The following is a 25,274-nucleotide window of genomic DNA, read 5'->3' as shown; positions in this document are numbered from 1 at the left end:
CTGAGATCGCCAGGTTTTTTCCCAGGAAAGACTGAATCGTCGCCTCAGCAGAATTCCAGTGTCACTGAACGCTATGGGATTGTCCAAGACACTTCATCCGGCCTTTAGAGAGGAGATTAGCTGCCATGACCAAATGACTTTTCAGCACAGTTTAAAGCTGATCATTAACATATACATGATTCATACGCACTGTGAGGAGATCCCTCAGAGCAGTTCATGTCATTTCTGTATTTATTTGTGCACAGTTGATGGATGTATACATAGTATACAATGGATTCCAATAGAAAAACATAAGCGCCTTTTGCTGTATTAATATCAAAAGATGAGAAAGAATAATGAAACAAGGAAGCACCTTTGGAATGAATGAGATGCTCTCAACAACATAATTTGGTTTACACAAGTTACAATGTATCTTCATAGATCCAGCAGAGAATACATCTAATACACGTACAATTAAACATACTGTTGATTTTTCATCTAAGGTGATTTTAGAGCTAAAATCATAGTGGCTGTAGCAGCTGCATGAGTTTAATATTTCTTCTTTTTTCCTCTGTGGAGATTGCTGATATTGAAATCATATTGTATAAGACGTTGCTTTCGCACAACATTTGCAGTATCAAAGGCTGTATCAACATCAGTGTCTTTTAGCAGAGATCGGTTTAAAAAATAAAAAATCAAGAAACCCAAAGACTTTCTAACTGGTATACTTATATAGATAGCTGAATTGATGAAGTTTTGTGCCATAAAGCATATAAACTGATTTATTTATAGCATTTAACAGTTTTTTTTTTATCCCTTTGCGTACAGTACCATTATATTAAACATTAACATTATTTTATTAATGTAAATATGTGTTCACAATCTGCCCAAAATGAGAGGGTAAATTCCTTATTACTTTCACTAAACCCAAACTAAAAACCTACTTTTGGCATCATTATTTTGTTCCCCCCCCCCCAAATTCTGCTCGTTGAACCTTCAATGATTAGGAATGCTTTAATCTACTGACTATCTCAGCCTAATATACTCTGTGAATAAAACATGATCAATAGTGCATGGATCAAGTCGCCCTATTTTTGCATACAATATGCTTCACATTTAGATCAAATTATTCACATGTATTTTAAATCTGAATACAAATTCAAACACTGTCTGATATTGTCACTTTATCTACAACCATGTGTAGAGGAGATGCTGTAAGAGTCTGCTTTTGTGACAGTTTTAATGCCAAAGCATAACATTTTACAGCTTTACGTGGTCTGTGTTATTTGGTTGCTTTAAAACACCCTGTCCTTTTCGAGGTAGGCGATAGCTGTACCTTAACATGTAACATTGTAATGGTAAAAGACAACCTTCTTGACAATATTCTCATTACAAATGAGGCAACACAGGACGCACACATAAAACGATCACTTTGGCTCCATGAAATTGTTCTCAGAGAAATTCTCAGAGCACATTGAATCATTCACTAGCAGGGCCGAACAATGCAAAAGTCTAGTTCCTGTGGCTTTCTTTTGCTTGAGCAGTGGTCTCTAGGTAAAAGCAGCCCAGTTTGAGTGATGCATCGCAGTGGGCGTCTCTTAAAGCCTTTCCCACAGGTTTTAGAGCATGAGGACCATTCGCCGATGCTCCATGTTGGGCAAGGGTCACCACACACCCTTATGGTATTGGGCTTTTGTGTGCTGTCACAATGCATTGCTGTTTTCCCATCCATATCCAAACACTGTATCAGTCTACTTTGAACCCCGTTCCCACAGGTAACCGAGCACTTATTCCAATCTGCCGCAACCCACTTATAAGACGGCATCTGATAGGCGGGCTTCTTCAGCTCCACTTTATTGCTGTCTTCCAGCACTCTGTTCTGCGTAGGGTTCCTCTCCTCCTTCTTTAGGACCTTGCCCTCTTTATTTCCCGCATTCAGGTAGTAGGAGTAGCGCACTCGAGGAGGTGTCATTTTACCCACCGATAACAGTTCCACTGTGAGAGACTCTTTGAGAGGTCTGGAGGCCTGCAGCATCTCCACCGAAGTGCCCGTTCCACTGTAGCGCAGCAGACTTCCCTTTACGATAATGTCTTTTTCTACAGCTGAAACCACAAAGTTTCCATTCAGGAGATAATTGCCGTGGATGTTCTTTACTGCTAAATAGTTGTCATCATTAACCAAACCGCGGTAACCGCGCTGCCTTACATCCACATTTGCAGCTCCGACCGGTAGAGTCACCACAAAGTTATATCCATTCCTGAAAAATTAGATCACAGAGTCACAGAGAGGTCAATATTCAGAAGTAAAGATTTGGCTTTTTTTTTATTCATGATTTGGAATTTGAATTATATTAGGGACACCACTCAGGAATTTCATTTGGAAGTTCAACTGGAATGAAATTAAAGTTCAACAGATCTTAGCATGATGGCAAATGAAGTGTTGTTCCAAAAATATGAATAAAATATTAAAATATTAAAAACATAAAAATTAAAATAAATTATTAAAGAATTAAAATTAAGTAATTTTTTTCTTTTTTGATTTTTCTACTTCACTTACTTACACTTATAGCAGTTGTATCAGTTTCTTTGAATTTCAGTTCATTTTAAGGTTACATATTATTTTAATTTTAAGGTGATGTTATTACAGTGTAATTACACAAATAAGTACGGAGTAATATTCATTAACTACATGTACTTTAAAGTTAGTGTTTGGTTTAGTGTTAATTACTTGTAATTATGCACAATTTACTGTAAGTACATGCAACATGTAACTATGCCAATCTTCATGTAACTGTGCCATTCTTGTATTAATTTTGCTTCCTTAAAGGGATAGTTCACGTATATTTCGTGACAGAACTTACCGAATACCCCAAACAATAGGCGTTTTTCTTCTGTGCAGACCGACTGGTGTATGATATCAAAGTTTGTACCCATTTCGTACCCATTCACAGAGTTCGTGTCTGCTGGACTAAGCATGCTCATTGCGTGTACATATGATTTTATTTTTACTAACTGCGAACTCATGAAGAGCTCATTAAAGGCACTTTACCTCCTTGTTGCTCTATGTTACCCTCTGCTCATTTTGTTTTGGATACACCGCGTTTTCCGCGTCATCAAATCATTTTGTGTAGCGTCACATCTTGTCATTACATCCTGTTTTTGGTTTGTTTAGAAGTATTTGGTCCGTGTTGAGTTCATATTTCATTCGATCCATACCAGAGTTCGTTTGGAAGCGGACCGAGACCCATCTTTTTAGCAGTCCAGGTCCGCTTGTTTGGTGCCCACCAGAGTTCAGATGGCAACGTTCACACTTACTCAGATGAACCACACTAACAGAGCAATCGCACAAGAGTTCGTTTTAATCGAACCAAACATGATAAGTGTGAACACACCCTTAAATCACATTTACGGCAACTTAAATTCAATTCAAATTCGAATGAAAATCAGGAACAGAAGTGGAATTTAAAAACATTTGTAATTCACTTCTGAATGGAAAACATCTCTGAAGACATAGTTCTTCAGATATTGTAAAACCATAGACTCAGAGATAAAGCACTTACATGGGTTTTGTGAACATTCCAGAGACTTTCTTGCAGTTTTGGCTGTCTCCACCACACACACCACATTTGTCAAACTTCATGTTGGAGCTCAGTTTGCCATCACAGCCAGCCTTAATGCACTTCCCCTGGACACAGACCGCTGAGGTATCAGGAGAACAAGGGGTCCCGTCCACTACCTGTCACAAAGATAATATTCACATTCACTACACCATCGGCCTCTTTTTAATTACGATAATTTAAAGGTGTTAGGTTAAATAATAGTTAAAAACCAGTAAAACCTATGATCTTGGTTTTGCTAGCACCATACACTACCAGTTGATCTACAGAAACACTTCTAGCTCTCTTTGTCCCAGTTTCATCAAACTCCTTTTTTTTTCATTGTACAACAACAAACTTACTTTTGTCCTGCACTGATTGATTCATAGTATTTAAATAGATAAAGAAATAGACATTTACACAGAGGAATAAAGATAAGAATGAAAACTATATGAATATGAAGTATGCAAGGCTTACAATTAAACTTATATACATTGATGTTCAAAAGTTTGAGGTTAGTAATCATTATTATTATTATATATTTTTATGTAAAATTCTTTAATGCTTTTTAAGTTGTAATTTATTCCTGTGAAGAAAAGCTGAATTTTCAGCATCATTACTCCAGTGTTCAGTGTTACATTATTTAATATACACAAGGAGCATGATTTGGTCCAATGAGTTGTCACGTGGAACTGTTGCAGCTGGTTAGTACACAGTTTTTAATTGTGTAACTAAAGTAAGCTGATACACTAAAGCTGTCTTGGTTGCTGAGACTGTGTGTTTCTGTCTTTCCATCTACAGCGTTGGCCAAAATTATTAGAACACTAGTATTTTCACCAGCTATAAGGTTTTATGTCAGTTATTTCTATCTTTTGTTGTAGTGTGTCAGTAGGAAATATCAGTTTACATTTCCAAACATTCATTTTGTCAAAACTGACTTAATAACTGACTCAAAACCATTTTTAGCTGGTGACTACTAGTGACGTACCACTGTACATCATGGGCGATTGTGAGAAGCAGTCCTGCACTGTGTCTTTCCACACGGCCATATCTGAGAGATAAGCTCTCATCATTACTTTTTAAAAGTATCTTGTTCACTTTGAAAAGTGGGTGTTATTCTTTCCATGAGATAAGAACTCCACACTGGCTCAGAACTGCACTTCTGCTCATGAACCATGAATGTCAATCAACTTTGCAGTATTTAAGCTTGTATTTTAATTTATTTACCTTCTGCGCAAGTACATAAAAGTATCCGGTGCCGTTGGCTCGGCAGATGAGCTTGCATCTGTCCTTAACAGAGACTCCAGAATATTTCGGGACCCAGACCACAGACGGGCTCAGTCTGTTAGTGTTCAGACTGATGCCATTGAACGCTTCACACTGCTCTTCTCGAAAGCTCTTTCCTGTCACAAATGAAAGGTCATAGTCAGACACGAATATTGACTTTTTCATATTGTTGAACATGAGACTGAAAGATATGTCATTCACCTAAGTCTTTACAGGGCTCTAAGTTGCAGGAGCGATACTTCACTCTCAGTCCCTGGCAGTACTTGCCCCCATTTTCAGGGATGGGGTTGTTACAGTCCCTTTTAGCGAGCTGCACCCCTCCCCCACAAGTACGGGAACATAGACTGTATGGACCCCACCAACCCCAATGGCCATCTACCTGCGGAAAGAGTCAACACGGCTCAGAGACACATCCCTTCTGAGAACACTGGCAAACATCTTCAAAATGACTAGCATTTAAATGTTCATTGGCAGCAGAAATATCATATCATAAGCATTATATGCCACAATAACTAACTAACTAACTAAATAAATAAATAAAAATATAATAAGTAAATAAATAAATAAACTTATTTTTACACTTAAAAATAAAGGTTCCAAATGGATGTTTCAGCAGTGATGCCAGAGACAAACTTTTTCTGGATTTTTCCACTATAAATAGCCTTTTACTTGTTTTTCAGTAAAAAGTATCAAAAAATCCTTAAAACAAGATAAATTTAACAAAACAATATACATATATTTGAGAAAAAAAAATTAAATATATATATATATATATATATATATATATATATATATATATATACACACTGTATATAAATATAAATATATATTGTGAAAAATGTTTTTTGGTAACTTATTTTAAAAAATGAAACTTTCATATACTCTAGATTCATTACATGTAAAGTAAAATATTTCAAAAGTTTCAAAAGTAAAAAATCCTGTATCTCAAAATATTAGAATATTTCCTAAGATCAATAAAAAAAATAAAAAAAAGATTTGCGAAATAGAAAAGTTCAAGTTCTTTAAAGTATGTTCATTTATGCACTTAATACTTGGTCAGGGCTCCTTTAGCACAAATTCCAGCATCAGTGAGGTGTGGCATAGAAGCGATCAGCCTGTGGCACTGCTGAGGCACTGTTGAGCCTTCAGCTCGTCTGTATTGTTGGATCCACTGCCTTTTCCTGAAGACGGCTTGAGCATGGTGACTCTTGATGCACTGACTCCAGCTTCAGTCCATTCCTTGGAATTTGGGTAGGAAAAGGAGCACAAGCAACAGGGATGACCGCAAGCTTGAGAATACTGTCAAGCAAAGCTGATTCAAACACTTGGGAGAGCTTCACAAGGAGTGAACTGAAGCTGGAGTCAACGCATCAAGAGTAACCACGCTCAGACGTCTTCAGGAAAAGGGCTACCAAGCCACTTCTGAACCAGAGACAACGTCAGAAGCATCTTTCCTGGGCTGTGGAGAAAAAGAACTGGACTGTTGCTCAGTGGTCCAAAGTCCTCTTTTTAGATGAAAGTAAATTTTTCATTTGGAAATCAAGGTCCCAGAGTCTGGAGGAAGAGTGGAGAGGCACAGAATCCATGTTGCTTGAAGTTCAGTGTGACGTTTCCACAGTCAGTGATGATTTGGGCTGCCATGTCATCTGCTGGTGTTGGTCCACTGTGTTTTTTGAAGTCCACAGTCAACACAGCCATCTACCAGGAAATTTTAGAGCACTTCATGCTTCCTTCTGCTGACAAGCTTTATGGAGATGCTGATTTCATTTTCCAGCAGGACTTGGCAACTGCCCACTCTGCCAAAGGTACCAAAAGCTGGTTCATTGACCATGGTGTTACTGTGCTTGATTGGCCAGCAAACTCGCCTGACCTGAACCCCATAGAGAATCTATGGGGTATTGTCAAGAGGAAGATGAGAGACACCAGGCCCAACAATGCAGATGACCTGAAGGCTGCAATCAAAGCAACCTAGCCTTCCATTACATCTGAGCAGTGCCACAGGCTGATTGCCTCCATGCCACGCGGCATTGATTCAGTAATTCATACAATAGGAGGCCCAACCAAGTATTGAGTGCATAGAAATGAACATATTTTTAAGAAGCTTGACATTTTTGTTTAAAATATAGTTTTTTTTATTGATCTTACTTAATATTCAAATTTTATAAGACAGTGAATTTTGGGTTTTCATTATCTATAAACCATAATCATCAAAATTTAAGAAATAAAGGCTTGAAATATGTATAATAAACCAATATAATATATGGGTTTCACTTTCTGAAATGAGTGACAAAAAATATTGACCTTTTTCACGATATTAATTTTTTTTTTAGATGTACTGTACCTGTATATATATATATATATATATTTTTTTTTTTTTCCTAAAAGAAACTAAAACATATTCAGCAGGGACAATTTAAATTGATCAAATGTGACAGTAAAGGCGTATAATATTACAAAAGTATATTTCTCGCTCTCTCTCTCTCTCTCTCTCTCTCTCTCTCTATATATATATAATATATAATATTACAAAATGCTGCTCTGCTATTCTGATTCAATTTTTTTCTTAATTTCTTTTAGCATAGTATCCACAAACGAAAAAAATGGCAGCACTGTTTTCAACACTGATAATGTTTCTTGAGCAAATCAGCATATTAGAATGATTTATTAAAATAATGTGAAACTGAAGACTGGGGTAATGATGCTGAAATTTCAGCTTTGCCATCATAGGAATACGGAAGTGGATTAAGGCTAAGCAATAATAAAAAAATAAACAATCCTAAAAATAAAACAAAATAAAACAAAATAAAATAGAAAACAGTTATCATATTTCAAATTATTACTGTTTTTACTGTATTTTTGATTAAATAAATGCAGCCTTGGTGACCAAAAAAGACTGTTCAAAAATCAAGATGTTTTTGTACACAGTAGTTTACATTTTAAAATCCAGAAATAATTGACGTGTGTCAAGTAAAACAATACAAGCACATTTGTCTGTAGTCAGGTACACTAGTTAGCACATCACTCACCTTGTTTTTGGTGGTATTTTGCTTATCAGTACAGATCCCCCGATAGCACAGCTTGTTGCTGCCACATGTTGTACCGTCAGCCCAGGGAAAGTGGCGAGTCTGACACACCAGCTGTCCTTTAGCTTTCCCCGTGCACCACAGCTTAGAGCAGGCCTGCATGTACGGACAGGGCTTGGATCCTGAGCCGAAGGCTAGTTCACACTGACGGCTGAGCGAGTAGCTGACACCTGGAGGGTCATCTGGAAGAGTCAGTAGCTTTTGGGGCTGATCCAGCAGACAGTCACCTGGAGAAGAAAAGGTACTTAATGCATGTAGTATTGGTGATTTGTGTAGCTAAGCAATGCATTCGTTCGACATTGCTGAGCCACACATGTCAGAGTTGATTTCAGCAGAGCAGTCAAACTAACCGTGGCCAGCGTCCAGGAAGTCTGTGATGATGGCAGAGCTGCAAACAGACCAGGGCGTGTTGTGGTCAATCTGGATCAGAGTGGGAGACATCATATTGTTGTCCTTGAGCTTTCCAAATACCTCCTCACAAGCCTTCACATTGTCATGTGGCATACTGAACACATGCCCTGGACAAGAGCCAAAGAAATAGTCAAGCCATGTCAGTCTGTTTTCATTTTTATTGCAGAAAATGGAAATTAAGTGAAAATAAAGTGAAAGTAACGTGACATGTGGCCAATTATGGTAACCCATACTCGGAATTAGTGCTCTGCATTTAACCCATCCAAGTGCACACACACAGTAGTGAACCCACACACACCGTGAACACACACCCGGAGCAGTTAATAGTTATAGTTAAAAGTTTTTGTCCATTGATAGGAATAATTTTTCATCTATCTATCTATCTATCTATCTATCTATCTATCTATCTATCTATCTATCTATCTATCTATCTATCTATCTATCTATCTATCTATCTATCTATCTATCTATCTATCTATCTATCTATCTATCTATCTATCTATCTATCTATCTGTCTCTCTGTCTGTCTGTCTGTCTGTCTGTTTGCAAGGTGTACAATGACTAACAGATTCAGACATGTACGAAGAGTTTCATAGGTCTGTACACACCATATTATAAGGATGGCACTGATGCACCAGCCCTAGTGAATGTGGTCCTTTCAGCATCTGCTAATGTGTTCCCATCTGTATTTTATTAAACTTTTGTTTTCACAAGGATCAAGAGATGTGGAAAACTCTTGAATGCAGTTGTCATTGTTCTTCTCATTTCATAATAAAGCGTGACAGGACTTTTTTCTTGAAACAGCTGGCACAATATTCATGTTCAAAGATCAAGGAATTCAAGATAGGATTTCAGAAATGAGAAGCCTCATCAAAATCCCATCACCCTAAAGGATTCAACTTAATTACACCACAGACAGAGTCTCAGAGAGAGTGCTGGGAAGAGAACGCAGACAAGAACCTTCAGTTCACCTGTTTTGCTCACAAAAGACTGCCTTTGAAACCAAACAAAGCTCTCACCTAGTTCATGTGCGGTGGTGAACGCTGAGGGGAGACCATCATCTTCTATCACTGAGCAGCTCCTCTTAGGATCACACATGGTGCCTACATCAGCCATACCCAGAGTGTCACACGTGGTGGCCCCACACAGGTTCTGTGAAGAGAATGATTATAGTCTGAAATCATTGATGAAACACAATGTAACATAACAAGCATCAAGTGTTTTAGGTGCAGTATGAAGATGAAAGCCAGGGTTACAGTAGCAATCGTTTAACTCATCTCCATAATCCATGCTTCCTCATTGAGCTTTCCCCAGTGATTAGGTCTGATCCAAAGTGTATGTTTGTTATTATTATTATTTATTATTGTGTATTGACATAATGAGAAGCACAGGGCTGTGTGGAGCAGCGAGGGTGGCCAAGAATGCCTGTAAACAGCTGTGGTTACGACATTGTTAAGAGGACAGATGAAACCATGTGAGAACACCGTAGTGCAGCCACCTGGAGACTTCAGGGAGAACATTTGGGAAGGCTGAATACATTCCAATATAATCTTGACATGAATGGTTCAACTTTCTCATGCTGTTAGATATGATGAACGGGGCAGTTGATGGCCATGAGAAGTTACAGAAGTTATCAGTTCAATTTTTAACATACCAAGCAGCAAAATAGAACTTTGCATTGCTGTAATAGAAAGACATGAGTTAATTTGGCTGAAATAGCAGGTGCAGTGCTGGTACCTTGGCATAATAGTTAGCACTTGGGTCACTTCTCTGCTGGAGTCAGTTGTACACACATGACGTGCACTTTCAGCTTTCTGGTGATGTAATGGTGCTTTTAAGTTTATATTGGAATCAAATGGTAGAGAATTACATTTTCTTTTAGGGGCACTCCCTAGACTTGACTTATTTCCTGAAATATTTAACTACTTTCTATCCAGATCGCATGTCATGTTAGTATAGAAAGTGTTTCAATTGTGACAAATCCACTGAAGGATGTAATGTCAGAGATGATTAAAAGGAGAAATCTTTATGTAAATATTTCAATTCAATTACCTAAATGACAAATGTCAAGTGGTGCAAACAAAGAAATACTTTACTGAGACCTTGAATAAATGTGAGTGAAATTCTTAAATGTCAAAACATTTTTCAAAGGTGGTATGTAAATTCTGTATTTATATTCTGATTTGATATTTTTCTAAAAAAAAAAAAATTGTCTCCCACAGTCATCAGGGTCTCAAGGGGTCTCCGCTGTTTTATGACTTTTTTGTCACATGACAACAAACACTTTAATTTACCAGACTATTATTTTTTTTTATAATACAATTATTTTATGATTTGAAAAGTGCTTCATCTCTTGTTTTATTGTTTGTTTGATTGATTGAAATCTACAGATCTACAACCACAGCACCAGACATTTTTACCTTAATCCCCACAAAATTAAAACATCAATACAGAAATACGAAAAAAAAAAAATATATATACAAAAATAATTCATAATATGCATTGAATTGAATTACAGTTCTATGTGTGTTTTAAATAACCTATTTTCAGACAAAAATGGTCACTGGCCCATATGAGAACATAATTTCTTACCTGCTTTGTGAACAAAATAGCTGTATCCCAGTACTCTGGGTGTTTGTCGTTGATCTTGTTCAGCTTCTTCTGCCAGGTGCAGAAATTGCGCAGGGTCAGCGCCGCGTTACTGGATACTTTGGGTCCTTTTTCTGCCTCATTAATCACCATAAGCTTTACAACCACTATACTGATGGCGTTCAAGATACTGGGGTGTTTGTACAGCTTCGCAGTGACAGACATGAGAGTCAAAAGGTAATGCTTCAGGTCGTCGCCGTGGAATTTCACCATTGACTCATCAGCAACAACCATGACCTCTACGTACCTCGGTATAGAGGCGAATCTTTTCGATCTGCTCATGCTTTTCAACAAAGATTCTGTCAAGTTCCTCGTGTGTCCCTTAACATGTTTGTACTTTTCCAACGACTCCACAACGCCCTGGTTCAGACTGGATGTAACTCCGCACCTAGATGTTGAGTTCGGTGCGTGAAGATGTCTTCTCCTGCGGACGATGTGCGTTTTTTCAGCATCGTCTGAGATCATTCCTGGTGCTGTGCTGGTCGACCTGCGCTCTATGAGGTACTCCATCCCGTTGTAAGAAAACGCTCCTCGGACACCTCCACATAGACTGAGAGCTGCATATGAATTCCTGTCTGCATTAATATCACCGGAGTAAAAGCATCTTCTAAAATCACCTCCTAAAAAAGCACTGATGTTGTGGAATGTTGTGTCATACTGAAATGTGCCATCAGGAGCCAGGAAACTGGAGTCAGGCAGAAGATTAAGATACAATTCCTGATTAAAAGCGTTTATTTTGTAAACAACAAGTTCTTTGTTCAGTTTGTCATGACTTGGGAAATTTTCACGGTCAAGTCGAACAGGTTCACAAAAATCAGTTTCCATACAGAGGTATATTTTCGTTAAAAACAGCATGTGCAAGAGACACAACAAAACTACTGGGAAAACCGACATCGTTGTTGGCGGTGATTAGATATCCTTCAGAGTGTAATTCACACCGTGATGCTGTTGATCACGGTTCCATACATCCGTCATGAGATTTAAGCTTTGCTACAGTCCCCATCCATCGCCCTGGTGTTTCTCTCTGTCAAACCAGCTCTCTCTTTTTTATTCTTTTGCGTCAGCGTCATATGTAAACATTGCAGATTGTAATAAGAGTTTTTGGGAAGTTCAGATGAGAGCTCATGGTTCATATTGAACACTGCAGACACTTCTGACTTTCTAAATATGAGCATCAAGCCAGCCGCGCTTCAGAGGTTACCTCCCACTCCATACTAATGCTTGTGTCATTTATAGAGGTGTGGAATAATGGGAATAAATAAAATAGTTTTCCATACAATTATAACCATTTTCATAAAATGTTCAATAAAATCAAATGCATGTTTGTTTAATACAATCAGTTCCAGTTTAATACAGTTTTATCTGTTATTAATGAGAGGAGATAGAAGGATCAAAATACATAATCCTAATAATGTTGATGATTTTAGTTAATGAGACAATAGAACATTCATTCAAAGTTATCTGATCTTTCGTAACCTTCTCAAAAACGTTACTTTTACATTATTGATGGAACTTTTTCTGCAACAATTTAGTTGGATGTTTGCCTAAGAATATTCCAAACATTCCCATAATGTTTGAAAAATAATAAAAGGGAAAATAAATGCAAAATAACAGTTCCCCTTAATATTGTCTTTAGCATTCACGTGATCAAGAAAAAACTTGAAATTTTGAACTTTTGAATGTAAATCATCCCTAAAGCCATGCATCACTTAAGTTTAGTTCACCTTCAGTTGGTCCCCATTGAATTGTGTGTGTTTTTTCTTCCATACACTCTTAAAAATAAAGGTTCTTCATTGGCATCAATGGTTCCACAAAGAACCTTTACCATTTTCATTCCACAAAAGGTTATTTAAAAAGGTTCTTTAGATTATTAAAATGTTCTTCACTCTAAGAAAAAAAAAATAAAAAATTAAGAACTGTTCATTGAAAGGTTCTTTGGGGAACCGAAACTGGTTCTTCTATGGCATTGCTGTGAAACCACCCTTTTGGAACCTTTATTTTTAAGAGTGTATGGAAGTCAATGGGGACCAGCAACTGAAGGTGAGCAATCCCTTTAAGAGTCAACACTCAAAAGTATTCACAAACATCACACAGCGATTATCATAAAGATACATGGTCAGTTATTGTCAGTAATCGCACTGAACATTTAAAACTATATGGGCAATACATCTTTCTTATAGCTACTTTAAAAGATATTGTCTCTGCATTGGTAAATAACGTTTGAATAAATTAGCCTACATTTTTTATAAATAAAGTTGCATCTATTTTTATTGCCATTTGACAGTAAGAAAAATCTAAATTTATGTCATCAATACTCCATCAAACAAATGCAACCTATTGAATAGTGAGATTTGTAATATACTATTCGAAAATATGTACCTGAGCATGTACAGTCTTTACCCCTTTTTTTAACCATCATGTATTCCCTTGAGTGATGCTTTGTTACCAGAATCCATATAAATCAGGTCCAACATTGATTGATTTCATAATTTGCAAACTAGGCTCTGCAAGTTTGTGTATTGCTGGATGCTATAGCCTAGCAAGTCCTTCATATTTCCCCCAACCCCCTCTTATCAGGTGTGCTGCACACATGTGGTCATGACCGGACCTTGAAAGCTCTTTGGAAGCAACACAAACAGTAGATGACTGACCATGATGACATCTACTGTGAATTGTTGCATGAACTGCCAGATGATTCACATCTGGGAACACTGCAGCTTCTTTGCCCTTGCCCACAGTGAAACAAGTCACATTTGATATAGTGATATGGACTAGCCTGTCTGGATATTGGAATAGCTCCATCGGTTTTTAGAATACACATCAGGACCTCTCTTTATATTTGTATTTATATTTACCATCATTGCTGACCTAAATGTATATTCTGTATAACATTGCTTCTAGGGTTATAGAGAATGGAAGTTCACTATGTGCTATAAACCAATGGATATCTTGTTTTTGTGCATTTTCTTTCCACTCTCAATGGATATGAAATACAGACTGGTTGTGAACCGTACAGATTACTTAGATTAGTTATTGTCATAAACATAAATGCTTATGAAAAGATTGTTTACTATAATCTTCTTGGTGGAGTTCACTGCCAACAAATGTATAACTGAGTGAAAATGTTTTATTGTAACTTTACATATACTACAGCTAATGTAACAACATATTTATTCTACTATATACATTAGCTATGTTGAGGAATACTCATAGGCCTACAATAATACAGTTTATCTTGTAGCATAAAGTTTAAATACAATTTAATGTCAAATCTACATATTTAGGTACTTATGGTTCCAGTAGTGTAGTCTTTCAACTTATTTCTACCTCATCTAAATTATTGTCGCCCTCTGGTGTCTGAGCCAGAGAATATTCATAAACTGCTTGAGACTGTACGAATCAGAACGAAAACAAATGAAGATGACGTGTTCTTGTGTGCACATTCACATACAATGTCTTACTGCCACCTTGTGGAGATTGAACATTATGTTGCCTCTCTCCATGTATGCTCTAGCATTGTAATATAACAAACAGTAATGCAACCGATGCTTTTTACAATTTGAATAAAAGCTAGGTTTTATGCAATAAAATAACGTTTTTCGTACTTTTATTTTTTTTACAAAAAATCATACATAGGCCTACATATGCACAACAGAGTTTAGTTATATAAAATACATCATACAATATTTGACGTTTTGCACTAACATATATATATATATATATATATATATATATATATATATATATATATATAAACTATGTTACTTTAAAACTAAAAATGCACTACTAATAACTACACGGTTAACAAACTGCTGCTATTTAGGAAGGGCTGTGCTTCTCAGTTTTCATTGGGCAAACCCGATCCAGAGGTTTTTCATGAGCGCACAGTGGGAGGAGAGACTGCAGCAGCGCTGGATATCAAAAATAAACCTCTCATTTCTCAGAAAGTATAAATACCAGCGCCTCAATCCAGAGACAGTCCGGTGGACTTACGAGCTCACAAACTTGGCTCCGTATTCGCTTGAATTCAATTAAACCTATAGGTTGCATTAAATTGCTTATTTGATTATTTTTCAAAATAGATTTGACCTAATGAAGGCATGTGGATTCTGACTGTAAATTTTGTATGATATTAATGGTTTTCAGAAAAGTAAGACCAGTTTATAATTGTAATTTTAAATAGCAAATTAAAAAATTATCCCTAATCAATTAGACATTAATTAATTATTTTTTGGAATAGCGGCTATTTAATAAAATGTGGTCGTGTTTAGTCACATCTGTATTAATTGTTTGCCTCCTCGCTGAAACATCTGCTCACTCATTTGAGACTGAGGAGATTGTACCTGTACGGCTGACTGGAAGGACCGCAGGACGAGTGGCCAAGAGGAGTGAAGAACAGCCCAGCTTCAGACTCACGGCTTTCGGCAGGAATTTCACACTTAATTTGATACCGGACAGCACCTTTATATCGCCAGCACTGAAGGTTTATCGCATCAAAGCCAAACAACAAGAAAGACTTGAGTCCACTAGCAAGCTGACAGAACTTTATAAGTCCTTGAATCAAACTGAGGAGACTGGAGCAGAATTATTGAAAGGTTGCTTTTACACAGGCACTGTTGACTCCGACCAGGACTCTATTGTCTCTGTCAGTTTATGTCATGGGATTTTAGGATCATTTATCACCGATAGTAAAGAATATCTAATCGAACCAAAACTTCTCGGCTTGGAAACATCTGGAAAGTTAACCGAGCAGCTGCATGTCGTTAAAAGAAGACGTTTTACAAAGTCTCCGCAGGTCTTTAAATCGCTGTCAGATATCAGAGATGATGATCCGGATTCGATGTCTAGAAGCAGGCGCTTTGTCTCTACTCCCAGGTTTATTGAGACTTTGGTGGTCGGTGACGCTTCTCTGACACATTTCTATGGAGACGAGATAAAGGTAGGGGCTCTCAAGTGTACATTTGAAGATGTGTTTCATTTGACCACTTTAGACAGATGAAAAATCTAGTTGAAGCTGTTTCAGAACATGATAGCTCTAAGCTGTTCAAGATGATCCAAGCTGGTACTTTTGACCAGCTGTCATCTTCTAAAAACCTGCCTGACCATTTTAAGATAACATAACTGACTGGTAGCTTTCTGGTCTAAGATGAGCTACCAGCTTGCACCAGCTATTACTTGTCTTTACATATAATGAAAGTTCTTTAGAACTCAAATAAAAGCTTTGCTGATATAACAGTCCTAGTTTTTGACTTACAATTGTTTGCTTGTCTTAACTGGTTTAAGGTGGTCTTATTTGGTTAAGGCGTGCAAACCATCTTAGTTTTATAAATACTAATTATAGGCTACACCCCACCCTTTTAAGCCAAATACTTATTCTAAATTCGAAAGAAGGATAAAAATTTTTTTACAGTAAGATCTACCTTGAGGGACCTTTCATAATGTGTATACCATAGACTGCAGTTGTGTGAGTCACGATCCATATGAATTGCACTGTACTGATCTTCACACCCACATAGATCCACCACCCCCTGAAATTCTCCTTCATCGAGTCATCGAAAACAAATGATTGGAAAAGACTACAGTGCGAAAAAATGCGCTGTCCGGATTGGGATCATGAAGCAGATAGCAATCCAGATGTTGATACTGGGATCCAAATCTCCAAATTTGCAGATGGAAACACAATGCCTCATAAAGCAACCCATGTCAGCTGCTCCTAATGTTGACGTCAGGGCTTTCCGACAAACAAACCATATATTTTGTGTAGAGTCGACAGAAAAAAAAAAAAAATATATATATATCTAGAAGAATCTGTGGTCTTTGGCTGTATCAGCTAAAAAAGATTCTCATTTAAAGACTATTGAAAAGGAATATAGATTATACAGTAAATATGGGAAATCAATGCAGGTGATTATACGGAAAGGATTCTTTTTTTACCATGCATTGTCTAATGCAGTGAATTGCATGTGAAAAAGCTGGAGATATTACTGTCCACAATAACTGTAGAGTTCTGAGCTGTCCTGCCAAGATGTCATGCTTTTACACTTAACATTCTGCTGCACAGTTGGCGAATATCGAGCTGTTGGTTTTCTCTCTTTAGCACTACATACTGACCTTGATGTCAGTGGCTGCTCAGATTTACAAGCATCCCAGCATTAAGAACTCCATCAACATAGTGCTTGTGAAGATGCTGATCGTGGAGGATGAAGAGGTTGGGCCGTCCATCTCAAGCAATGGAGGCGTCACTTTGCGCAACTTTTGTGCCTGGCAACAGCTATTCAACCCGCCCAGCCACAGGCATCCGGAGCACTTCGATACAGCCATACTTTTTACTAGAGAGGTAAGCAGTGATTTATTGCATATTTCAGGTTCACTTTCAGTCAGGTGACATCTATTTATGGAATCATCATTAAGTGAGAGGCTTGCCATTAGCTGAATTTAGAACAGTCGTCCCTTGTAAAAAAAAAAAATTATAAAAAAAAAAAATACTTTAGCATATACTGTACATTCAAAGAGTACTAAAATAATATAATAAATAATATACACTTATTTACAATTAAATAAAATGTTTTAATGTTTTAAATTTAAACTACATAAATTTATACTAAATGCAATTAGTTAAAACTTAAGAGTGCTTTTTGACTCACTTAAGTAGGACCTAAGTACATATTTATATGTAATTTCTTGTAATATGTATCTTCTATTGTCTTAGAAATATGGGTAAAATGTACTGCCAAATGTAATGACAAGCATTTATGTTAACCTAAACATACTTTCATGCCATTTCTATTGAAACGTCTGTGTCATGTATTTATATATATTCTGTTGATCATTTTCAAACATTTAAACCAGGCAGGGTTAGCCTTACAGTAGTACTCAACTACTGTATTTCAAAATCCTTCATCACTTGAATTAAGATTATAATAATTTCATTTTAAAGCTCAGTACTGGAATGCACTTTTAAAGCACTGGAACATCAAAAACATGCAATGCAACACATTAATATTATTCAGCATATCCTAGATTGAATATTGATATAACCCTCTTTGTTATTGTTAAAATTTTTCTCAGTAACTGTAACAGATTACATTTACATTTATTTTGTAATCAAATTATGTAATGTCGTTACATGTACCTAGTTTACTCCCCAACACTGTTAAGAAACATGAACGTCTACTGTCTTTAAGTACACTTAAGTTGCCTTTTATTTCACTAATGTTATATTATCTGCAAGTACAGTTTTTTTTTAAATATACTTACAAGACTTAAAGTACACTGCAAGTGCACATTCAATAAAATTAAGCACACTTCTTTTCTACAACGGGTTGTTTGGTTGTACCATTAAAAAGTGTGCATGTGGCCAGGTTCAAAACTCGACCTTTTGAAAAGTGTTTGCCGCATTGCTCATTACTAGGGCAGACATTATGACATATTGAAAATGAGGCTGAAAATAGGAGCAGACTGACTACAGACAGCAGCTCCTCTGAAAGGTGAACACATGTGAGACTTACTCTCGGACTGTGCCAAGGCCAGATGTGCCTTGAATCATGTGTGTTTTGTGGTCTTCTGCTTTGGAAACATTTGTTTCCATCTTGGATCTCTGGGCAAAGGATGGAAAAGACTCCAGGCATGTTTTTCAGATACAGTTCAGATGCCACATAGTTACATTTTCTCACTTCATAGGTCTGCCGCCTGCCAAAACTATTTATTTGTTTGGTTTTACGATGGAAACACTGGCAAATATGTTTTTGCTCTTACTATTAACCACAGACCTGGAACAGCAATAAGAATTACATTTTTTTTGTATCCCAAACTGCCTTTCAGGACATCTGTGGACATCAGAGCTGTGACACTCTGGGTGTAGCTGATGTTGGAACCATGTGTGACACTAAAAGGAGCTGTTCTGTTGTTGAAGACAATGGCCTTCAGGCTGCTTACACAACTGCACACGAACTAGGTCTGGATGTCCTCTGATAATATCTGATAATAACCCTAAGCAATTGTCTAGGTGATTTGACCATCAGTAATATGATTTTGTTCTTGTTTTAGGCCACGTTTTGAGTATGCCTCATGATGACACTAAAAACTGTGCGCAGCTTTTTAGACATCTAGGCGAGCACCATATCATGGCCCCTGTATTCACTCAGCTCAGTAAGACCTTGCCTTGGTCTCCCTGCAGTGCTTTGCACGTCACAGAGTTTTTCGATAATGGACATGGTATGTGCACCCTTCATCTTTATTTATCACTTCATGGGCTTTTCATATGAACAGTGACTTGAATACATGTTTTCTATTATAAACATGTTAAATTGGATATTTTTATGTCAAAAATGTCAAAGTGAGTGAAACAATTGTCCTGATAACATCATCAAAAAGCCTAATTAAAAGAATGAAAGTCTTGAAAATAAATAAGCAGTTTGTCATAATATTTTATTTTTATTTCTTAGAAACAGCAGTATTTGCTGTTTAATAAAAAACTAATACTTAATTAACAAAACTCCTGTGTAAAATTCCTGTGAATGCTATTAAAAAGCCAGCTTACATTATGCACTGAGTGTCAGGGTTCCCCTCGTTTGTAGTAAAATACTTTTACATCACCTCTTGCATATAATTAGTAGATTCTTATTTTTTCCTTTCCTTTCCATTGAGTCAGAAAGGATGCATTCCTGTCACCTCCCTCCAAGTCATAAAACAGGAATGTAGCAAATGTTTTCTTTCCACTGGGCCGCGTCTCTGTAGTATCGGTCTTGCACATTTCCTTTTTTAACCGCTGTATCATTTGAAGTGGGCAGTGGCCCTTGTTCCCCACGTGCATTAGTGCTCACTCGTGTTCCTCCTCGCGGCTCATTCCCCCAGATGTGCATTCCTGCGAGTCTCCCTTAATGTTAGCTCCAGAGCCAAATGTTCCTACTGTTGCACAATCCTTTGATTTCATGATTTACTCTAACTCTTCCTCCGGATAATAACAGGAGACTGTTTACTGGACACCCCTGAGACGATAGTGGCTTTACCCACTGAGCTGCCAGGCATAACTTACAGCCTGGACCGCCAGTGCCAACAGATATTTGGAGAGGAGTTTTCACATTGTCCCAACACCTCAGCCAGCGAGGTGTGTGCACAGCTCTGGTGCCAGCAAGAGGGTCAGTCTGTGTGCACAACCAGGAACGGGAGTCTTCCCTGGGCAGACGGCACAAGCTGTGGCCCCAACAGGACCTGCCTGAACAGCTTATGCATGTCCTCTGAGGAAGTCATGAGGCCTAAGGTATTTGAAGCTGGCCTTTCGTTTAATAATTTTTAGAAGTACTTATCTATCTATACCCTACTAATTGCACTCTTTAGGTACTAAAATATACCTTTAGGAACAAATATGCACCCTTTAGGGATAAAAAAGTTACAAAGGTGTACCTTTTGAAAAGGTACCACCCTAGTGCCATTGCCACTGTGCCACTGAAATCAAACACTTCAGCATTAATTTGGTTGTGTGGTTGTTCTGGTTTAGCCGGCTGTAGATGGAGGCTGGGGCGAGTGGGGAACATGGCAACCGTGTTCCAGATCATGTGGAGGTGGAGTGATGTTCTCCTACCGAGAGTGCACCCATCCATCTCCTCAAAACGGCGGAAAATACTGTGTGGGCCAGAGAGTGAAGTATCAGTCCTGCAACAAACAGACCTGTGAGAATAACCAAGGTGGGTTGTTCTCTCCAGTCTCAGTAAATTTAGTTTGCTATCTGTCTTTTCATATTGTGTTATTATAAAAGGTAACAATTCTTTGTTATTGCAGGAAAAAATTTCAGAGAAGAACAATGTGAGAAGTACAATAATCCAAATCACTTTGATGTTCATGGAAATGTGAAGCAGTGGATACCAAAATACGCTGGAGTGTCATTACGGGATAGGTGTAAACTGTTTTGCAGAGCAAGAGGCAGCAGTGAATTCAGAGTGTTTGCAGCTAAAGTAAGTCACATTTTAAGATTTACAGTTATACATTTGGCAGACGCTTTTATCCACTTTTATGCAGATGCTTTTAGACACTGCATTCAAGTTAAACATTTTATCAGTTCTTACTTTCCCTGGGAATCGAAACCATGACCTTGGCATTGTTAGTGTCAGCTGTACTGTTTGAGTGAATAAAAGTTCACTTTGTTGTAAGTATAACCATTGTTTCAATCTTAGGTAATTGATGGAACCCCATGTGGTCCAGATACCACATCATTTTGTGTGCAAGGCCAGTGTATCAAAGCCGGTTGTGACCTGGAGATCGATTCTAATAAGAAGCTGGACAAATGCGGCGTGTGTGGAGGGAATGGCCAGAGCTGCAGGATGATATCTGGCTCATTCAATAAAGTCGTGTAAGAATATCTCACTGCTATTTTTAATGTATACTGTTGAAAAGTTTGATATGGAAGTTTGCTTATTATGGCCACAGTAATAGAGTGCATACTGTATGTGGCTGACCACATTTTCAGATGTGTTGATTCCAGAAGTATTTTTCCATTCATTTTTCCAATAGGAATTTTGAAAAAGTCTTTATTAAAGCATAATAAGCCATTAACCAAGCCAACCAGCTACAAAGGTGAATCACAGCTTTGATTTACAGCAAAAAAGTATTTGAAAATCAGACAAAAAGACAAAGGCATAAGACTGATTGCAAATGGCATAATCAAATTAAAACGAAGCTAAAATAAAAATTATTCATTTGAAGTTGTTGATTATATCTGTAGAAACAATATGTTACATTTATTGCAAAATATTTATATATACACAAATATTTAAGTACTTTGAGACCTAAGGAGACCGACTTAATTACATCATTTATAGTGCTTGATGACAGAGGGCATTTCCTGCATGATTTGGTTGCCACCAGTCTCTGGTGGATGTTTTTGTTCATAATCATGGGTTTTGTTTGCAGTTAAACATGTTTATTTTACAAAAGTTGAAATAATGCAAACAGATGGCTTTAACAAAAGCATGCATTGATTAACAAATTCTGAGCTCACAACAGGTCTTCTTTCAAGTTTTAAAGTTATCGTTAAAAATCTATTTCCCTAAGGAGAAAATGAATGAATTTTTACTTCCGGAACCTGATTGTTGCTCTCTATCTAAATTTTTCCCATTTCTTTAGCCATGGATATAGAGACATTGTGACGATTCCAAGTGGAGCCACTAACATTAACATCAAACAGCAGAGCCATGGAAGTATACCACACGATGGACATTACCTGGCTGTACGAAGAGAAAATAGTGATTATATCTTGAATGGCAACTTCTCGGTATCCACAGTGGAGCAGTATATTCCAGTGCTGGGGGCTGTGCTGAAATACAGTGGCTCGTCCACCACACTGGAGAGACTTCAGAGCTTCCGTCAGCTACAGGAACCAATCACAATACAGCTGCTCTCCACCGCTGGGGAATCTATCCCACCGAAGGTCAAATACACCTTCTACATCCCCAAAACCATGTCTTTTAGCAAACCCAAAGACAAAAACATTGCTGGCAAACTTATTCATCCTTTTGGGGTTCCACAGTGGGTCTCGGGCGAGTGGTCTGAATGTTCCAAAACGTGTGGCTCAGGATGGACCAGGAGAAATGTGGACTGTAAAGACAATGCTGGCTTCTATTCAAACCACTGCAATAAAGATCTCAGACCCTCTGATATCAGGCCCTGCGCAGACTTACCGTGTCCCATATGGCAAATAGGGCCTTGGTCTTCGTGCACACAAACTTTTGGCCACGGGGAACGTCAGCGTCGGATTCTCTGCACTGATTACACTGGAAAAATTGTGGAACCGGAGAACTGTGACCCTGCCAAGATGCCTGAATCAGTGTCTGAAAAGTGTTTCTACCAAGAGCGTTGAGGACATCATGCAGGCTTTCAAATTATTCAGAGGTGATAAGACACTCTTGTGAAAGAATATAAAGATTTTAATTTGACCGTGCTTCAGGTTGGAGCAGGAAATATTCATGCTTTAGATGGAAAATTGGTTGAGCTTTCATGAATGTTGCACGGACTGATCACTTGGGCTTTGGTTTTCCAGATATGTATTTATAACCACTATTGATCCAGTAGATATCTACCTCAGCAAGCAATGCTTTATTGCAGTTTCCCTAACATCTGTCTCCCAAAATTGCTTTCTTAGAGCATTCCACATAAATTATTTTATATAAAAAGTCACATTTAATGATTCTTAAAAATGCAAAACACACAGATTGGCTAAGACTTAACATTTATTTCAGGCTGACATTATTTTAAATAAGTTCCATTTTTTTTTTTCTTTTTGTACATTCAAATGTACTAAAAATTCAGTTTTGAGATAAAATTTGGAATTAAAAAATGAAATTATTTTAACTTGGAATGGGAAAATTTTATTAGGAGCTGTCACTTGCTAAGCCGCTATGAAGGTGCTATCATTCTTTTTTTATTGATTTACTTTGTGATCGGGTTAATATTTTTTTAATTTATAAACCTTGGCTTTCATTTATCAGTGGCTTATTTCCACTTTCAGAGTTAAACCGTATCAAAAACTCTTGATAAATGCATCATATAAATCTATTAGAGCTATTTTCATTTATATTTAAAACTGTATCAGAGGTAAACAGTGGTTGAGCCTACTTTGTATTCTGAAACTTTAATAATTACAGGTGTGTTAGATCTAGCTTTTGAAAATTCCTCAACAAACATAATGTTTGTGTCCATTCAGAGGGTTGTATAACTTACTATTTACTATCGCTGTTCTTCATATTAAACACTGTTTTATTTGTTAACTGCTACGTGACTGAAAACCTGGATGCTTGGAAACATCAGTCCTTCCAGGGTTTTCATACTTCATGAGTGGATATATCTGAAAGCTTGAAAGAACTGTGTAGATGTGAACGATATTGAGAAAAAAACAGTACAACATGAAACTAAACTCAGAAATAGTTAATGCTCCTTTAAAAATGATTGTATATGAATGTTAATATGGTATTGACCATTCCAGTTGTATACATTAGTCATATTAGTCATATTATAAACGCGACAACGTATTATCCCTTCAGTGAAGGATTGTACTTTGTTACTTCTTCATTGTAAATCTATTTATTTTTGTACATTTTGTATTGTATAAAATGGATACAAATTATGCAGTGTTTCCAGATGTTCCTTTCTTTTTGTTTTGTAACTTATCAATGACATGTCTTAAAATAAAAATGCTTAAACATTACAAAAACATATTTTTGGACAAATGTATGTAATTAAAGCTAAAGCAAAAATGTAATGGGCAAAACATAGACATATGAATAGCTACAAAAAGTTCCTGGACTAGGACCTGCACAGCATAATCAGACAGGAAGGTTCTGATTTTCCTGATATCACAGAGCATGGATCTGGTTTGTAAAGTTCATCTGGATGTCAAATAAGATTCCTGGCTGCCTGTAGTGTTGTTGACCTAAGTAAGGTTGAGCTAGAGGTGGAGCTCCTTCATCTAGTCCAAAATATCAGAAAGATTTCCTGAGATACATGCTGAGATCTTGGGATTGTTGAACTGTAATGACCCTCTATATCATCTGTGTAACAGGAATAGAAAAGTCATCGGGCTTAATGACAGGAATCAAAGATTTTACAGGTCGAAAAAAGAGAGGGCTGAACACCGAACCCTGAGGTATGCCAGTGGTTAACTGAAGTGATTTAGACACCTCTTCATGACAACATGGCAGCGCGCACAGATGCAGCGGCTTCTCTCTCCCCCGACAGAACGGTGTTTTCGTGTTTTTTGTCTTGTAAGTCGCAATGTTTTTGTACATCTTCGTCACGTCTACCTGTCTTTAAGCGCGCATACAGTCAAGAGTTTCTGCTCGATGTTGGCAGAATCACATTTTTAGAGTTAAACTCAGCGCACGTCGAAGAGCTGCGGGACCTCGGTCTGCTCTGAAGGCCTACTCCATCACCGACCCCCACTACTGCATCTCGCCCACAGCGGAGGCGCTATAAGCGGCGTGAGAGGAAGCAGAAGAGGGGTAAGTGCGGAGGTATCCGAGCTAGGCTAGCAGCCAACCCACACAAGCCAGCTATCCCCACCATCGTGCTGGCGAACGTACGCTCTTTGGACAATAAGCTGGACTACATCCAACTACTTCGCTCTACTCAGAGGACTGTAAGAGACTGTTGTGTTTTTTTGCTTACGGAAATATGGCTTAACAACAGCGTACCGGACTGCGCCATACAGCTCGACCGGCTAACATGCTATCGAGCTGACAGAGCTCTCGTCGAGGGAGGTAAGATCTGCGGCGGCGGGCTT

The 25,274-nt window shown here is 37.6% G+C and overlaps 2 protein-coding genes across 2 annotated transcripts; one reads left to right on the top strand and one right to left on the bottom strand.

The window, feature by feature from the left end:
• Positions 1-215: 215 nt before the first annotated feature.
• LOC306854061 (A disintegrin and metalloproteinase with thrombospondin motifs 15-like) lies at positions 216-12,174 on the bottom strand. The gene is made up of 8 exons (XM_079391854.1): positions 10,949-12,174; positions 9,376-9,508; positions 8,296-8,463; positions 7,889-8,172; positions 5,064-5,241; positions 4,803-4,978; positions 3,540-3,715; positions 216-2,237 (listed from the first exon to the last, which is right to left on the bottom strand). Exons 1-8 carry the CDS (start codon positions 11,897-11,899, stop codon positions 1,466-1,468), a joined length of 2,838 nt encoding a protein of 945 aa, XP_079247980.1. The 5' UTR covers positions 11,900-12,174; the 3' UTR covers positions 216-1,465.
• A 2,766-nt stretch (positions 12,175-14,940) lies between these two features.
• Positions 14,941-24,201, top strand: LOC306854022 (A disintegrin and metalloproteinase with thrombospondin motifs 8-like). Its single transcript, XM_079391803.1, has 9 exons — positions 14,941-15,944; positions 17,103-17,342; positions 18,827-18,959; positions 19,052-19,219; positions 19,972-20,264; positions 20,502-20,688; positions 20,783-20,955; positions 21,175-21,350; positions 22,124-24,201. Exons 1-9 carry the CDS (start codon positions 15,261-15,263, stop codon positions 22,854-22,856), a joined length of 2,787 nt encoding a protein of 928 aa, XP_079247929.1. The 5' UTR covers positions 14,941-15,260; the 3' UTR covers positions 22,857-24,201.
• Positions 24,202-25,274: the final 1,073 nt, after the last annotated feature.

The sequence above is a fragment of the Barbus barbus genome, assembly GCF_936440315.1.
Source record: "Barbus barbus genome assembly, chromosome: 34".
NCBI classification, from domain to species: Eukaryota; Metazoa; Chordata; class Actinopteri; order Cypriniformes; family Cyprinidae; genus Barbus; species Barbus barbus.
Note: the sequence above shows the minus strand (reverse complement) of the source record. Positions and strands in the feature narration are given on the sequence as shown.

What these genes read in the sequence shown, in the direction of transcription:
- LOC306854061 (XM_079391854.1), bottom strand. Translation starts at nt 11,899, where the DNA reads ATGTCGGTTTTCCCAGTAGTTTTGTTGTGTCTCTTGCACATGCTGTTT. An exon ending in CTATTTTGTTCACAAAGCAG is followed by an intron (nt 9,509 to 10,948) that starts GTAAGAAATTAT and finishes TTCTCTTCACAG; the next exon opens with AACCTGTGTGGGGCCACCAC. An exon ending in CACCACCGCACATGAACTAG is followed by an intron (nt 8,464 to 9,375) that starts GTGAGAGCTTTG and finishes GCTCTTGTCCAG; the next exon opens with GGCATGTGTTCAGTATGCCA.
- LOC306854022 (XM_079391803.1), top strand. Translation starts at nt 15,261, where the DNA reads ATGTGGTCGTGTTTAGTCACATCTGTATTAATTGTTTGCCTCCTCGCT. An exon ending in TCTATGGAGACGAGATAAAG is followed by an intron (nt 15,945 to 17,102) that starts GTAGGGGCTCTC and finishes TTCTCTCTTTAG; the next exon opens with CACTACATACTGACCTTGAT. An exon ending in AGGAAGTCATGAGGCCTAAG is followed by an intron (nt 20,265 to 20,501) that starts GTATTTGAAGCT and finishes GTTCTGGTTTAG; the next exon opens with CCGGCTGTAGATGGAGGCTG.